This window comes from Schistocerca americana, chromosome 7 (assembly GCF_021461395.2).
Source record: "Schistocerca americana isolate TAMUIC-IGC-003095 chromosome 7, iqSchAmer2.1, whole genome shotgun sequence".
NCBI lineage: Eukaryota > Metazoa > Arthropoda > Insecta > Orthoptera > Acrididae > Schistocerca > Schistocerca americana.
In genome coordinates, this window is record NC_060125.1 from 215,028,999 (window position 1) to 215,046,763 (window position 17,765).

At 40.4% G+C, this 17,765-nt stretch overlaps 1 protein-coding gene across 3 annotated transcripts in view; it reads right to left on the bottom strand.

The window, feature by feature from the left end:
• LOC124622191 (putative mediator of RNA polymerase II transcription subunit 26) overlaps positions 1 to 17,765 on the bottom strand; it is a 283,782-nt gene that overhangs the window by 131,884 nt on the left and 134,133 nt on the right. For all 3 annotated transcript variants that reach the window (XM_047147835.1, XM_047147836.1, XM_047147837.1), the window contains one exon: positions 5,078 to 5,212. In XM_047147835.1, coding sequence (XP_047003791.1) covers positions 5,078 to 5,212 — 135 coding nt within the window. The remainder of the gene's footprint in view (positions 1 to 5,077; positions 5,213 to 17,765) is intronic.

Consider the following 17,765-nt stretch of genomic DNA (forward strand, 5'->3'; position numbering starts at 1 on the left):
GAATTTGTGGTCACATGTCTGCATGGCCATGTCCTTCATGGAGCAACGGGTAACAACAACAAAACTTTAGATGCCCGACGGGAGAACACAGGGTTTGCGACTAGCCAGTAACATGTGAGCAACTGAGTAAGGAACCTTTCCCTTTACCCGGATCTCTTGGACAGCCCGCTCAGTAAGATACATGGGACAAACCAGAGAGCCGCCATTGCATTTGATACAGCGGGGAGAAGGAGGCGGGCATTTGCCCTCGTGTGCATCCCTGCCACAGGTTACATATTTGGCTGGGTGTCGACAAGATGTTCGAGTATGCTTGAAACAATGACCTGGCAGCAGCGCATTGGATTCGGAATGTACAGTCGGACTGTGATAATTTCATACCCTGCTTTGATCTTGGACAGCAGCACCACCCTATCAAAGGTGAGGAAAAGAGTGCGGGTGGGCACCAAGGAGGAATCGATCATTTTCATTACACGATGGACGACAATGACACACTGATCAGAGAGGTAAAATTGTATTTCAGCCTTGGTTAGACCATCAAGCAGCCAGGTGTAAATTACACCACAGGAAGAATTCAAAGTTCTAGTGCCTTCACACAAACAGGGTAGCCGTGGAGAAGCAAGGCAGCAAGCAGTTCTTGCATTTGAGAATCAGATGCCATCTCCAAAAGCAAAGTGCCATTCCGTAAACAAGAGCAGGATTTCATAGGGCCAGCAATTGTATCAACACCTTTCTGGATAATAAACGGATTGACCATGGCAAAGGACTGACCGTCTTCTGTACGTGTGACCACAAGGAACCGCAGTGCAGCGGAAAGGATCTTCGAATCATTAGCCTCATTACGTTTACGTTTTGTCGGCGTCAATGGGGAGGATGACTAACTCATCCCCTATGACTGCCAGCGTCTCCAATGGTGCGTTCCTTGCAACTGGGGGCCCCCTTCACAAGGGGCAAACCTGTCTTAGGTGACTGTTCACACCTCAGGTCACACCTCCCTAACACCTGACGGAGGGACCAATCGGCAATTTGGGAAGGTTACAGCTCAGGCAATCACCCCTCCCTGGGCTTGGCCTGCACCAGGGGGTAAGTGCAAACTCTACATTTCGACCAGGGGCTGGGAATTACGCATTACGCAGTCACCTGTTATGCGTCAGACGTGTGTGGCGGCCTTCAGGAGCGCACACGGAGGAAGAAAAAAAAAGAGGATCCTCAAATGCAGAAGCAGAGGAACGAGAGGAGAAGGGAAACAAAAAAAAGGAAAAGAGAGCAAAAAACAAAGTTGAGACTGTTCACGCATCAGCGACAGAATGCAGAACATTCCCAATAATACCCCAGACAAAAGAATAGTAAGAGGATAGACACGCAGCACAGAAGGGAAAAAATGCTGCAATGGCTGGGGCCCCGTGGTTGGCAAGCAAGAACACACCAAAGAGTGGTGAGTCCCCTGGGGGGAGATTCCAGTGTGCTAACCACTGCACCACCTCGCTCGGTTGAACCCAAGACTTTGTTATGGTGGTATTGCAAATGGCTGAAAGCAAAAAGAAAGTACAGCTGTAATTCTTCATGAAAGCAAGCAGAGTGTGGTGGTGGGAGTGAGTTTTGGAGGGCGGGGTAAATGTAATAGGTCTGCGAGACAGGGTTTGTCAGTTATGAAAGGATGTTGGAGAGGTTTGGAGGCTGTTGTATAGGTGGTAGTCAGTGATGCTCCAAGGCGAGAGTAGGAAGTGAGCAGGGTGGAGAGCTTTTTGAGGTGCCCCTCCCACTACCACACAGAATCCAGAACCTAAACAGACCCCTAACACAGTCATGAACCTTTCCTCCAGAAGCTTTGGCCCCACAGAAAAGTCAGTTTTTCCCAAAGGCCTCACCTTTTGCCCCACTCCCAAATTCAATCATGCAGGACTTGTTAAAGACCTTTCCGCCTTCGCCCGGTCCCTAAAGTGGAACCTTTTTTTAGACACCAATCCTACCAATCAGATTCAACCAAAGACCAATATTGAAACATGCCTAGCTCAGTTCACTCCTCCATTCCACTATGATCCACCCACACTGCCCCCAGATCACCCCTTGTTAACTTTCCAGAATTTATTAACCTTTAACCTTGCCTCACCATCATTCCCCAAATCCCTGAACATGCAAACTAACCTTACATCCACAGAAAGAATCTCAGTCCACCATCTAAAAACTGATCTTGACCTTACAATCCTACCTCTGGAAAGGCTCCACCACTGAGTTTTTGGACCAAGAGGATTACCTGGCTGAAGGACTCCGCCAGCTGTCAGATACTTCCACCCACAAACCTTGCCACAGTGACCCCATTCCAGAAATCCAGAAGGATCTCCAGTCACTTCACAAGTCTTTAGACCCATCCCAAAGCCTCTCCCTGGAGTCCATCTCTCTGCTCACCCCTACCACTCTCCACACTCCTACCTTCTACATGCTTCCTAAAGTCCATAAACCTAACCATGCATGACGCCCCTTTGTGACTGATTACTGTGCTCCCACTGAGAGAATCCCTGCTCTCGTAAGCCAGCACCTTCAACCTATTACCTGGAACTTACTCTGCCCCAGCCTCCTCCTTACCCCCACCCAGTCGCCACTTCCATCATGCACTGATGCTGCTCGCAGTGTCGTTTCAGTTGCCTAAGACAGCAGACGTTTGTTAGAGTTGCATTTGCTTGAGAGAGAGAGAGAGAGAGAGAGAGAGAGAGAGAGAGAGAGAGAGTCATCTATTTGTGTATTTGTGATGAAGGTCTTACTGGGAAAAAGCTCTATTTGTGACAGTCTTTTTTATGTGCCTATCTGCTACACACCATCTCTGCTATGTGGTGAGTAGCAACTTTCATTTTCTAATATTGATAAATTAAGTAGACTTTATGGTAGCAGTAATGGTGTATCTTGCAGATATTCCAGATTACCTCAAAAATGTAGTCTTCTCAAAAGAAAAAACAGGACGTAGTGCACTGTCCAGATTAGTAATAAATCAAAAGGTAGATTCCTGAAGACTCTTCAATATGAATCGTAACAAGAGTTCTGCTCTTCAAAAATTTAGATTTAGGTCATCATTCCATTTTATGCGAGTTCAGATGGTAATACCTTAACATTTCACATACGTGACTTTTTCTACTTACTTGTCACATGGATCATCCCATGTCGATAGATAGATAGATAAAGGAAGGATCATCATGAAACTTGGCTTATTTAATCACGCTACAGAGATAAATCACCATACCAAATTTAAGCATTTTTATTTTCATCTGTTTTCATTCTATCATATAAGAAGTTTGGAAGTTGACATTTTTACCACCACAGAGAGGAAGATGACGCTTGATAACACTTGGAAAATAAGTTAATTTTTTTTATTATTCCTCATCCATACTATGGGAAATTGCTGGTTATGCAGTCTAAAGCACGAGGATTGTAAAAAATACCCAATACCTTTAAATATTCTCAAGGCAGAAAAAAATGTATGCTTAAAAGATTTTTGTTTATTTTGTAACAAATATGGTTCAGCATTACGTTTAAAATTACATAAAAGAAATTGGATAATCCTCAAAACCATTTTCCCCAAAACAATGCTTCAAGTATAGGCTACAATATGGAAACATAAAATCTGTGCTGTTATTCTTCAAATACTTGACTAAACAATTACCTAAGAAATAATTCACACTGAACTAAGAAGAAAGGACAAATTCAGTTGCTGAGTACACCAGCATCACTGAAATGGTTTTAGCAACCAATACTTTTCAAATTTCTGATTAACTGATAACATAAGAATATTACGAAACACTATAAGGGTATTGCCACAGAGAAAGTGTGACAGAGATGCTGAAGAAACTAAACTGGTGGACTCTTGAAGAAAGATGTAAACTATCCAGAGAAAGTCTATTAACAAAGTTTCAAGGACCAATTTTAAATGATAACTGACATTCCTTGTGATAGAAGAAAATTTGATTCCATTTATATATGCAGCTCGTAAGTATACTATGGGATCATCACTGAAGTAAATACAGCAGAATACGATGTTATTGCTCAGTTTAAGCATACTTCAGGATCACCACCACCATTCCACTGACTACACAACAGGAGATTTGACCAGTGCCAATTGTTCATGGCTTGCTTTTGTTGACCCACTTAACACATCAACGGCAAGAACATATCAATCTTCAAAGCCACATACATGTACTACTTAAAACAGAATATCCCTGTTTTAAATTACTTTAACATTGTACAACAAGGTTAAAAAAATTAATAAATCAGAGGGTCCATTATTGTTTGAACTTTGTTTTTATAACTGCTGTTTGTTTTGTATGTTTAATTACTTAAATTTCAGTTCTGTTGTAAGCATATGGTCTAGGACCTGTGAAATCATCTATTCCTACCTGCTCACTCATGAACCATTCTTATTGACATTGGTCCATGGTTTTTAAGCAAAATATTATTTATTAATTGATTTTACTATGTTTTGAACAATAACAGATTGTGTAGGATGAATGAATAAAAACTGACCTAAAACTTCTAACACAGCAGGAAAAATAATATAAAGGCACAAAAAACCCTTCTTTTTTGCCTTGGGGAATTTATTGAAAATCTTAAATAATTGTTTACAATCCTTATGCTTCAGAGAATAAAGTCATCAAATTTCACACATCGTACGATAACAACAAAATTTTTAATGTATTCCCAAAATGTTATCAACTGTCATTTTGCACTATCATTATGTTAAAAAAAGTCACTCTTCCAAACTCTGAAATATGACAACTGATGAAAATGGAGAGACGTGTATGTTAACATTCAGTATGTTTACTTATCTCTGTAAAGAGAACACATGAATTAAATTTCATTCAAATCTTAGATAGTGGGTGAGAGAGCTCAATTGATTTGACATGGAATGAACTACATAGGTGCAACCAAACAGTAAAGAAATTTTTTATCCGCGTAGTAAATGTAATATATAAATTTGATTCCACTCACAATAAATTCACTATTTTGCACCACGTGCTGATGCATTACGAATTATTCCCAACTCTGCCATTACACTACAATTAAACTAAAAGCATTAAATTGTAGACCAACTTACAGTTGTGATTGAGGTACATGTAGCAGTTGCTGTAGTAACTGGAAGGGTTGTAACTATTACACTGCCTGATTGAGCAGATGGTGTTGAAACGTTGAGTGAGAGGGAGATGGGTGCTGGCAAGCCTGGGATAGTGACCTGGACAACAAAGAATTCCACAGAATGTTGCATCAATTGTTAGTTCATCTGAAGGAAACAAGTACACAACACCCTACTACATCCTCTTCAAAAATAAAAAAGCCACAGCTTTTCTTTCCAAGTCTATATCTCTAGTTACATTAGCTGTACGTTAAATACACAGATGAACAAATAGATACCAATAACTTGGAACAAAATAATTGCACTAAGAACATTATTACAACAATGATCTGTTGTACACTAATGAAGATAGCTTCACCAATTAGACAGAACACTCACAGTTAAGCACAAAATAAAAATTAGTTTATCAAGATGAATTACATACATCCTTGCCAATAAAGTAAAGTGCACCGAACTAGCAAATGAGGAAACACTGCAAATAATGTTAACAAATGCACAGACATTAAAATACAGAATATAAAATTTGTTTACTACCAGGTGCACAAAAGAGCCAACCAGCTCAAAACACACATTAAAATTTTATCCTTAACATGGTTATACATTAAGCAGAATTTTAAAACTCTTACCTTATGCAGTTCCTATATGAGAAGGGGCTATTAGTATTGTCGGAGAAACTGATATAAAGGCACTGCTTCTCTTCCCAACAGCTTGAGGGTGAAAGACAACAAGCCAGGTTTACCACTCAGGAAAATATACTGACACTATTCCAAGGTGATGTTATAAGGTGTCTCTGCTTTAGGACTGTTAACTCTCAGCAATTGAGAGCTTCTACAAAAAATCTTCCGCATATATCCATCTTAGTATGTAAATTAAGTGACTTGTCAAGTCACAGAATATGATAAAACTATTTTCTTTTGTTCTTTACAATGATGACACTTAACACAAACTACATAAAATTTTGCACAGTTCTCTGCAAACAGTCCATACCTAACCCCTTGAAGCACTGCACAGTTACTAAAATTGCTGAATGAAACTCTTCAGTCTACCAAAGGAACTTAACTTTAATGTCACCTATCTGCTAAAGAATATTGTTATCTGTAGCTGGTGAAACTGTGCAGCTGAAACACCCCACCATTTCATCTTCATCTTCAGGCATAACCAAGAAACTGGACAGAATCCATGATTCACAGCTCCATGTACGGTTTGCTCTGCAGTATTGGCAGATGCTACAGTGACTAATAACATCTCAAAGGCTTTGAAGCCATCCAATTTGGTAGTGATTTGGGGGCTATACAAGTGTAATTTGACGATGCACTTGTCCTTAAGCCCTCTCACTCTAAGAAATGCATGAACTGCATTTTTCAGAAGTTATATAAATAGCAGTGTGTTCCATCCAGGAGTTCATTTCTGTTCTGGCTGTATGTTGGTGTGGATAATAAATGTGCTTTCAGTGCTGAAAGTGTTGCATTTCATTGACAACCCTGCTTACAGATTTGCAGTCTAATGTGATTACGACATCACATTGTTAGATACAGACGCCAGGCACCTCAAAACATCTAGATCACCAACTAGACACTATAAAAGCTGTCATCTAAATGGCTAGACACTTGAATATGGGTGGTTCATTGTTACAAGGTCCGTATACTCAACGAGACCAATAGATTCCAAGCCAGCAGCACGTCAGCTACATATGAAACATACATCAGTGTTTTCCACAGACACTAGTCACAGGACCTGATGAAATGGCTGAAAGGGATTGACAGGTAGAATGATATGATGTGTTTTGAATGTATCCTTTTACTAGGATGGAATTACCCAGCAATGGTTCAATACCTGGGAAAAATTCCAGACTGAACTGAAAAAATTGTTTGGTGCAACTGACAGCAAGTCCGCTTAGCAGAAGAAAAATTTAAGAATAGTGCTCCACAGCATTGTGAAACAACACAGTTGTACGCTATGTGATCAAAAGTATCTGGATACCTGGCTGAAAATGACTTACAAGTTCGTGGTGCCCTCCATCGGTAATGCTGGAATTCAATATAGTGTTGGCCCACCCTTAGCCTTGATGACAGCTTTTACTCTTGCAGGCATACGTTCAATCAGGAGCTGGAAGGGGTCTTGGGGAATGGCAGCCTATTCTTCACGGAGTGCTGCACTGAGGAAAGGTATCGATGTCAGCCACGGAGGCTTGGCATGAAGTCGGCATTTCCCGAAGGTGTTGAATAGGATTCAGGTCAGGACTCAGTGCAGGCCAGTCCATTACAGGGGTGTTTTTGTCATATAATCACTCCACCACAGGCTGTAAATTATGAACACATGCTCAATTGTGATGAAAGATGCAATCGCCGTCCCTGAATTGCTCTTCAAGAGTGGGAAGCAAGAAGGTGCTTAAAACATCAACGTAGGCCTGTACAGTGATAGTGCCATGCAAAACAACATGGGGTCCAAGTCCCCTCCATGTAAAACACGACCGCATGATAACATCACCGCCTCCGAATTTTACTGTTGGCACTACACACACTGGGAGGTGACTTTCACCAGGCATTCGCTATACCCACACCCTGCCATCAGATTCCCAAATTGTGTACTGTGATTAGTAAATCCACACAATGTTTTTCCAATGTTCAGTCTTCCAATATTTACGCTCCTTACACCAAGCAAGGCATCGTTTGGAATTTACTGGCATGATGTGTGGCTTATGAGCAGCCGCTGGACCATGAAATCCAAGTTTTCTCACCTCACGCCTAACTTCCATAGTACTTGCAGTGGATCTTGATGCAGTTTGGAATTCCTGTGTGATGGTATGGACACATGTCTGCCTATTACACATTACGACCCTCTTCAACTGTCGGTGGTCTGTGTCAGTCAACAGACAAGGTTGGCCTGTACGCTTTTGTGCTGTACGTGTCCCTTCACGTTTCCACTTCAGAAACAGTGGACCTAGGGATGTTTAGGAGTGTGGAAATCTCGCGTGCAGACACATGACACAAGTGACAACCAATCACCTGTCCACGTTAGAAGTCCTTGAGTTCTGCGGAGCGACCCATTACCTCACTTTCCTGTTCCAGTTGTGTATGGTTCGCAGGAAGAACGACTGTCTGAAAGCCACCGTGCGCACTCTAATCTCTCTAATTTTACATTCGTGATCTCCTTGGGAGGTATAAGTAGGGGGAAGCAATATATTCGATACCTCAGCCAGAAACGTACCCTCTCGAAACCTGGCGAGCAAGCTACACCGCGATGCACAGCGCCTCTCTTGCAGAGTCTGCCACTTGAGTTTGTTAAACATCTCCGTAACGCTATCACGGTTACCAAATAACCCTGTGACGAAACGCGCCGCTCTTCTTTGGATCTTCTCTACCTCCTCCGTCAACCTGATCTGGTACGGATCCCACACTGATGAGCAATACTCAAGTATAGGTCGAACGAGTGTTTTGTAAGCCACCTCCTTTGTTGATGGACTACATTTTCTAAGGACTCTGCCAACGAATCTCAACCTGGTACCCGCCTTACAAACAATTAATTTTATATGATCATTCCACTTCAAATTGTTCTGCACGCATACTCCCAGATATTTTACATAAGTAGCTGCTACCAGTGTTGTGAATCTGAATATGACAGATGCCACAAAATTTCACAGTTGATGAAAGGAGTCACAAGAAGACACACTCTTCTTGTAAAGGATGTCATAACAGAAGAATCACTCAAGTATCAACTCTGGAAATGCAAGAGAAAAGTCAGATGAAAGACATATTATCAGTTCTCAAATGTGGTCCCTGTGGCAGTTGTGGAAGACCACCATCAGCTCGCCTCTCTGATTCACCAGATTGCAAGAGAAGAGATACAGCATTTTATGGCAGCCAAAACTGTTGGACTAAGTACACAAGAGCTAGCAGTCATGAGCATCTCCCCATTTATCAAGAGGTTATAGAGAACTTTGAAGAATAGGTGTATTGATCTTCAGCACCATTCTTCACCACTAGACAAAAGTGCCATGAGGAATGGACTCAAGTCAACTGAGACTTGTGCCGCCACCATCAAACAACAAATGAGTGAGCAACCAATGCAGGTACAACAAAGTCCTCCGCCAAGTAGTGTAACACCCCACAGCACAACAGCATTTGGAGGATTCAGAACAACGTACCTGTCCATTTTCACTGTAGATGCCCTGACATGTTGTAAGCAACTGTCAAGAAAGACGACGAGTGTTGAACAACAATCATTACAACAGTCCCATTCATGCCAGTCAACACATTGGACAATTCCAGTCACCATATCCTGAGTGAGGTCATTCCCCCACAAGTCTTGGCCCTTCCTAACTGACATATGGGTTACCAGCCAGCCACTCATATAGCATCTGAATTCAGGAAAACTGAGTGAACATCTATGTAGGTGAAGATGCCACTAATGAAAATCCCCCATGGATGAAAGTTACCAAGGTTACCAAGATGACAGGAAATCTCATTAATGTCATCATTGATGGCAAACCTGTACGGGTGCTAGTTGACTCAAGGACTAGTTTCTTGTATTTTTGAATGTTATCGTCACCATCTAAAGAAAATCATTTTCCAACAATGGAAAATCCAGGACGGAATGTAACAAATCATTTTCTCTCATACAAAAGTGACTGTGCTGAATGTCACAAATGAGAAATATGTCTGGATATGAACATGTATTGCTACGCAACAACGATCACCAATCACTGACAAAACACAACTCTTCAACTTCGTTGTTTTAAGAGAATGTTTGTAGTCATTATGTACACGAAACTTCAGACTGAGAAAGCTTCTACAATACGCATGAAACAAAAACTTCTCTGATGGTTTTTCTGCTTTTGAAGACGATGTCATCTCACGAGTTTCAGTTATCAATGGAGATGTCAGTTGAACTATGAAGCTTTTGTTGGTTGCAAAAAGCTACCCAGGCTCGTAAGCGAAATCTATATGCCAGCAGCAATCATAAGCACTGTACGTAATACAGGAGAACTTTGGCTCACTGACTGTCACAAGCTGCCACAACTCAAGGTATGTGCACGAGCAGTTAGCTTAAGAGTCACTGAGTAAGAAGCATGCTCCACTACCACTGTATACAGCACACGTGCATAAACTACTATTGAACGGCCAATAGTATATGGCCTGACTGAGGACAACGCTGGAGCCATTCTGCATCAATCTTTGGATGCTTTCAATTTCAGAGTGGAGAAAAGACCAAGCAACCCATAGTAAAACACTGCTTAACACTTGGAACATCAATGAGCCTGCACTCAAATAACAGAATGACAGATAATTCAGGAGGAAGTGAAGAACATACTGTGAGATGACATCACTGAACCCTGAAAGATTTCTTGGTCCTCTCCTGTGGTCCTTGTGAGGAAGAAGTATGACATTTGGCATTTCTGCACCAATTTCCAGTGTCTGAACAAGATCATGAAAAAATATGTCTACCCATTGCCACACACTGGTGACACCCTAGACTGCTGAAAGGAGTAAAGCATTTGTCAACTATGGACAAACAGACAGGCTACTGACAAACTGAGGTTGATGAAGCTGACTGACAAGTAATTACCTTCGTGCGACGGCCTCTATGAGTTTAAAGTTATCCCATTTGGACTCTGTAATGCTTTAGCCGCCTCCAAACATATGACCAACAACCGACTTCAACACCCTAAATCATTTTTCTGAACACTTTTGAAGAACCTTTAAGTCACTTAACCACCATGTAGAAGTTTGTTCAAACTGCAGGCCTCTACCCAAACACAAAAAAGTGCTTCTTTGCCACCCAAGAGATAAAAATCTTGGCAACTGAGTCCATCCTGTTCAAGACATACATCATGATGTGAGAATTTTTCTCAAAATATGCTCATACTATGGGCGATTCTTGGAGAACTTGTATCAAGGCATATCCCTTGCAAGAACTACTGCAGGCATAGGACAAAATTTCCTGGGATGACATGCATGAAATATCTTTCCATATCCTTACGGAAGTGCTAACATAGTCTTCAGGGATATTTCAGGGAATCCTGTGACAGAACATAGCTACGTGGAGGAAATATCTGCCATCGCTGCAACGAATTACATTACTGCGAACAGACGGAAGAGCTACCACTGCTGAAAACTGTAGAAGATTTGAAGAAGGAGCCAACCAAATGAGAATTCCAATTAATAAATGCGATTATGATCCAAAATGGTGGGAATGGTTGCTCATCAACCCAGCTCATCTACAGCCAGCTATCCTCAAGTATTTTCAAAATGTTTCAAATCCGGTCACCTGAGATTTGAGAAGGCTCTAGGCAGAATGAGATGAATGTATCACTGGCTATGTCTCTATCGATCCATTAGACACTATGTGAGGCACTGTAAAGAATGACAATGATGGAATGCTTCCCACAACCACCTCTCAAGCATTTGATACCAATTCTCCTGCAGCTGCACCATTCCATTGTACTGGAATCAACCTCTTGGGGGAGTTTACAAAGTCAACAAATGGTAATTTATGGATAACAATCTGCACTGGCTATTTCACCTGCTTTGCTGTCACCAAAGCTTTGCCGACTGCAGAAGCTCCAAAAATTGCCAAGCTCCTTGTAGAAATATCAGTTTTTAATTTAAAGCACCCTGTGTGATGATCTTTGACTATGGAAAAGTTTTCCAGTCCAGGCTGGTATAACTTCATATTGCAACATCACCCACAGGATGACAACTGCCAACATGCCACAGACAAATGGCTTCACATAATACTTTAATAAGACATTGGCAGATACGCTCTCGACGTATGCCGACGTCAAACAGAGAGATGAGGATAAAATATTGCCCATCATTACTTTTGCATACACTACAGCAAAGCAATACATTACAGGATTCACATTGTTCTTCCAGCTCCACAGCAGTGAGATCGAAATGACAATGGATACAATGTTTCCATTTCAGTCAGATGAAACTCAGGATGACTACATGAAATACCTCATTACCAGGACAGAAGAAGCATGGCAGGTGTTTCGCCTACAGTCTCAGGAAGCCCAGGAGAAGGACCAAAAAAGCTGTAATGCCAAGCACTGCCTAGTGAGTTACAGCAAGGGAGACGGTATTGATTTTTATGGCAGTGCGCAAAGTGGAACTACTGGAAAAGTCACTAAAGCACTACTTTGTGCCACAACGTATCCTTTGTTACTTGTCAGACATCATCATACATGACGTCAAGGATACAAAACTGCAGAGACGTTGCCTTTGCCCCATATGAAGCCCCAAAGCAGTCCTGAGGTTCAGATCGACAATGGGGCCTTCTCATTCATGGAAATCAAAGATCTCTTCGATAATCACAATGGTTTGATGAGAAGGGCTACTTTTGATGCTCCTCATGGTGAGGCTCTGCTAGCAATGGGAGATGAAGGACCATTGAAAAGATCTAAATCAAGGATGCTGTAGTGAGAACTTCTGAAACAGCTGGTTGCGCAAAAGAGAGAACAATGCTACTAACCATGATGCAAGCAGGGTGTTGTAGTGGTTAGCGTAGTTATCTGTCATGCTGTGGGTTCCCTGTTCAAACCATCCCACTAGAAATTTTACTTACAAGTAAACCTATTCGAGGAATACACTACTATTTTGGGAGACTGCATTCAATATTCCAGCCACCTCTCTGTCATCTTCTGTTTCGAAGTAACTATGGTCACTGAGAGAATAAGTAAATGATTCTGATCATTGTACTGACTAAGTTAATCAACACTTCTTAGGATATTTTGTCAGATCAGTTGGCAAAATTTTAATTTTGAGTTAACTGAACGTTTCTTACATTTCTCTTGTAACTATCATTTGGACTTGTAACAATGAAGGAAAAGACAGATAGCTACTTACTGGAAAGAAGACATGTCAAGTTGCAGACAGGCACAATTAAAACACGCACGCGCGCGCGCGCCCGCCCGCCCGCACACACACACACACACACACACACACACACACACACACACACAACATTCACATGCACACGCAACCGCCAACCCCAGCATTCCAGTACAAGATGCTGGAGTTGAAAGTCACGTGTGCATGAGGTATGCTTGCTTGCGTGTGCTTGCGAATGTTGAGTTTTGTGTGTAGGTAGCACTCTGTCTTTTCCTTCATTGTTGATATTCCTACCTGGAGTTTCCATAGTTTCATTTTGACTTTTTTCAGCTTTTACATGTCAACAGCTGTGACTGTTTGAATTTGTAATGAATCACACTTCACTTCAATTTTCTATCAAGTCCCTGAAACAGCTACTGAACTGCAGCAGGTCTTTCCCAACCCTCAGAATCTCGCAACTCAGATTTGTGTCTAAAGCCTTTTATTGAATACTCCTGAATTTCCTCTACTGATACACCAAATATTCTTCCTCACTATGGTGAGCTGCCCAGATAATCTACAACATCTCTAGTCACTTTCAAAGTAAAAATATTTTCCCAATTTGCTCTTCTTGATGCACAGAACAAGCTCCCAAGAATCTCTGTCCTTATCTTCTGTTTTGATTGTATTATTCTCTCATCATATAACTGGTGAGTTGAGATTTCCCATAGTACAATAATATGATTAGGAAATTAACCCACAATATTCTCCAGGTTTTCTATGAAGCACCGAGCCCCTACAGTTCAAGACAAGTGGTCTACAACAGCATTCACCATCATGTTTGACACTCAACTTCCTCCTATATATTACAGAGTTCTTTAGAGCAATAAATACATTCCAATCATTGGTGTCTAATCATTCTTGTGACATCAACTCTATTCACATCAAGTTTCAGCCAGCTTTCTATTCCAAGTACTTTGTGGTCACTGTTACATTTACTGTGATTAATCTGGAAGCTTAACATGGATGCTCCTGCAATTAAAAGTCACATTAATGTTTCCTCGTTCTGATCTGTAAGAATGAAAGTTTTGCTCAGTGATCCATGTGGCTCATATACTCCTTTCTCCACTCTTAGTGTGCAAGCCACACACATTCTGCTATCCCAGCAGCCACACCCTGTGCGCAGTGCACATTTGACCTATTTAAGTCTGATAAGTGGTATGGCACTTAACCACTGAGCCATGCATTGCACAAATACTGTACTTAAGTCGTGGGGTCTCTCTCTACAGTTCCAGCAGATGGTGTTGTCCATTGATATCTTAATAAATATAGCACTGAACCCTAAGCTCTGTATAAAGTGAAACCTCAGTCAGTTTCACTTCTTGATTATGTATGCAGCAGTGCTCCGAGACAGTCGGTTTGCTTGGTTGTTTTAGGCGGATGTGTCAATGATGTTCCTTGCATCTCTCGTTGAATGTTCTAATAACCTGCCTTACGAAAGTCATGTCACATTTGCACAGAAGGTGGCAAACATCCGGCTTTGGACACCTATATTGTGTTTAATATTTGAAAGAAGACTTTTCATCTTTTGTTGACACACTGAAGTACATTTCCACTGGAATCTACTGATATTTCTGGAGACTGGGGTGGCATAAAGCACAAACCTGACTTTTGGCTTTTCTTTTTCTATTTCAGTCTCAATCTCTTCCCCAAGGGCAGTCAACCTCAAGTGCAGTCAATTTTGACTGCAATGCCTGCTCAATTTATTGATCGGAATACTCATTCCCTGGGAACACTATACACAGGTGGTGTAATTACTCAGCGCTCTATGGATCAGAGTGTTTAGCACAGCATTTCTTTGTGACATGATGGCAGTTCAAGGCATGAATAATAAGAGGTCAGTGTACATGGGTTTCCAACGTGCTCTATGAATCATATATTCTTGTCTTAACTATTTATGAGCATCGTCAGTGGTCTGTAATTAAAGATATTTACAACCTGATTAGATTTCTAGTTCAAAAAACAATTCATTAACAAATTGCTGGTTTTTACTTACTGTAATTTATGCTCGGATTTTCACCCACAGCAAGAAATGCTGTTTGCTAGCACATTTTTGGGTTCTTTCTTCTTTAGACACTGATAATTGTGGTTTAATTTTAAACTGCTTTGCTGAACAATGGATTTTTGACGTTTAGCATGGCACAATTCCACACACCACTGTTCACTGTTGATCTGCATATTTCTAAGTGTGTATCATGTTTTGTAGTTGTCAACATTGCCACCAGTTGTCATTGATCTACATTTTTCTCTCTTTGTAGTTCATTATATCTGTGTTATTCTAGAGTCAATGTTGGCAACATTACAAAACACAATACGCACTTACAAGGGGACCTTCTGATCTCGGAAATTCAGTTCGGGATGAGACTTCAGAGGTTGGTAGTATACCTGAAGTGTGTCCACACATAGAAGTCTTACAAGCACACTACACAGAAAATTCTGAGAAAAGAGGATCTAAAGTTTTAAGCATAGCTCATACACACTTCGTATATGGTTATAAGTAGCACTCCAACATACAGATGAAATGGCTCAGTCAGCAGCAGGCTAGAATGTCATATGGTTGAACCAAGTTTGATCCTAGCTGTAAGCTCCAATTTATTTTGCTTTCTTAATTGCTTTAAAAATTATAAAAATTCTTAAAAGTTTATGACCTGAAGTATTAACAATTAAATCATAAATAATTTCAATTGCATTTTAATGGTGGTAAATTAAAGCATTAATTACTGTCATTACAATGTTAATACAAAACTGGGCAATATTATAAGCTGTGGAATTATTCTAAATATTCATTGTAAATTTAAGGCAAAAGCGTCTTCATGGAAAAGCAGGGTATAGCTGTTGGGCAGACCATCAGTAAGTGTCAAGGCCCGCACAGAACTATATGAACACTGTGCCTTACCTACTACAGTGCCAGTTCATTCAACTTTCATAGATTGGAGCATTCTGTATTGTGAAATATTGTCGGCATTTTTACAATATTGTGAATTAAAAATGTCTGCCAAAGACACTGTGAAAGTATCAGAGGCTGCACATTCATTATACAGTGAAGTGTCGAAGATGACGTTAAAAGATGCAGTTGTTTATTATGAAATCTTGCTTACTGCAAATAATTTGATTAAAGCAAAATCTTCAATGTAATTTTTTCGCTAAGCAATGCTGGTGGGCGAAGAAATTACAGGCATACCATTTACATGTTGGGTGATAAAAGTCCTTGTGACTGATGAACTTGCTCACAAAAATGAAAACTGTGAAGGTGAACCTTTCGAAAAGTACAAAGAACCAGATCAAAAGAAGGCAAGAGAAGTCTTTCTTTGGATAGCAAGATTAACGTTGTTAGTATCATCACAGAAGTTCACCCGCTGTGGAAACTTTAAAAAGGGGGGCTGGGGTCAGGGGGCAGGGTGCTGCAGCCTGTTAAGAAAGAAGAAATAGTTATCCAAAATGGGTAGGGAAAAAAAGAAGGCAATCAATTTGATAAGTACCAGCAATCAGTTCCTGGATAAATGATTGTTTTGTTGAAGCACAAGAGAATTATTAGCAAGTGACAATATATAATTTACAACAGTGGGCTTTAGCAACAGCACAACAGTTTTTAGATTTTGAATTTAAAGCTTCTGACAGCTGGGATCATAGACTAAAAAATAAGCACACAATTTATCAGTGAAAAGTGACAAGATTTGTTTCAAGAAAAGAAACGGCGACGATCAAAGAAACCTTGGCTGCTGCGGACACTTTCTGAACCCATACGTTAAAACTGATATCAAATTTCAACACAGATTTTGTTATCAACACTGACCCAACAGGTATTTATTGCACTGTATTTAAAAATCCAGTTTGCTCTCTATTTTTACAATTCTCTGGCAAAATAATTCAATTTCAGTTGCTTTTTCTTCCCAGGATGTCAGTAACGGTCAGTGTTCAAGAGGACTCTGGCTGTCAAAGAAACAAAACTATTTTCGTCAAAAAACAAGACATGAATAAAGTGATGCATACATATACTGGTCTCACTCTGTTGGAAACATCCTCCCTCAGGTGTGTGTGTGTTTACAAGAGGCAATCGGTAACTTTGGTCCTCGAAGTTTAAAAAACAGTAAAATAATATAAGGAAAATCATGAAAACATTGAAATAACATCTTTCAAATCTGGGAAGCTAAGAACAAAACTGTATACTGGTCTTCTCAACCAGTGTTTGAAATCTTATAAGGGTGAAGAACAGTTTCTGTTAATTACTGACTCTTGGAGTAGACAAGCAAAGCGTGAGTGGGGTATGACGACATCTTTCAGGATGACAACAAATCACCAAGTGGTTCCTCTGAAATATACTCCACTCATTCAACGATGCAACATTTAAAAAAAAAAAGGGGGGGGGGGGGGGGGGGGGAATAGTGTATCACCAGCCGTCATCGCCAATTTTAAGGAAATGATCTCGTACGCTTCCAAGCTTTCTGAGGAAACAGAAGTTTACAGGAATGTCAACGTAGTACGTTTTTCATCAGATCCTAAAACAAAACAAAAAAAGTACAAACAATCGTCCTATATAAATTGTGCAAGATGCCAAAATATTTTTTTGTTTTCAATGTTTTCATGACAATTATCATTCTGGTGCTTGCACATAGAATACAAAATTGACAAGGGAACATGATATTGTACAAAATTTTATGTAACTGAAACTTCACCCAGAATTTTGTGACTGGCAATTAATTTACCTCCATTAATAAAGCTTCTGAAATTATTTAACCTTTTTTTAAAAAAAATATTGGTGAGTGTAATTCACATTTTAAGTA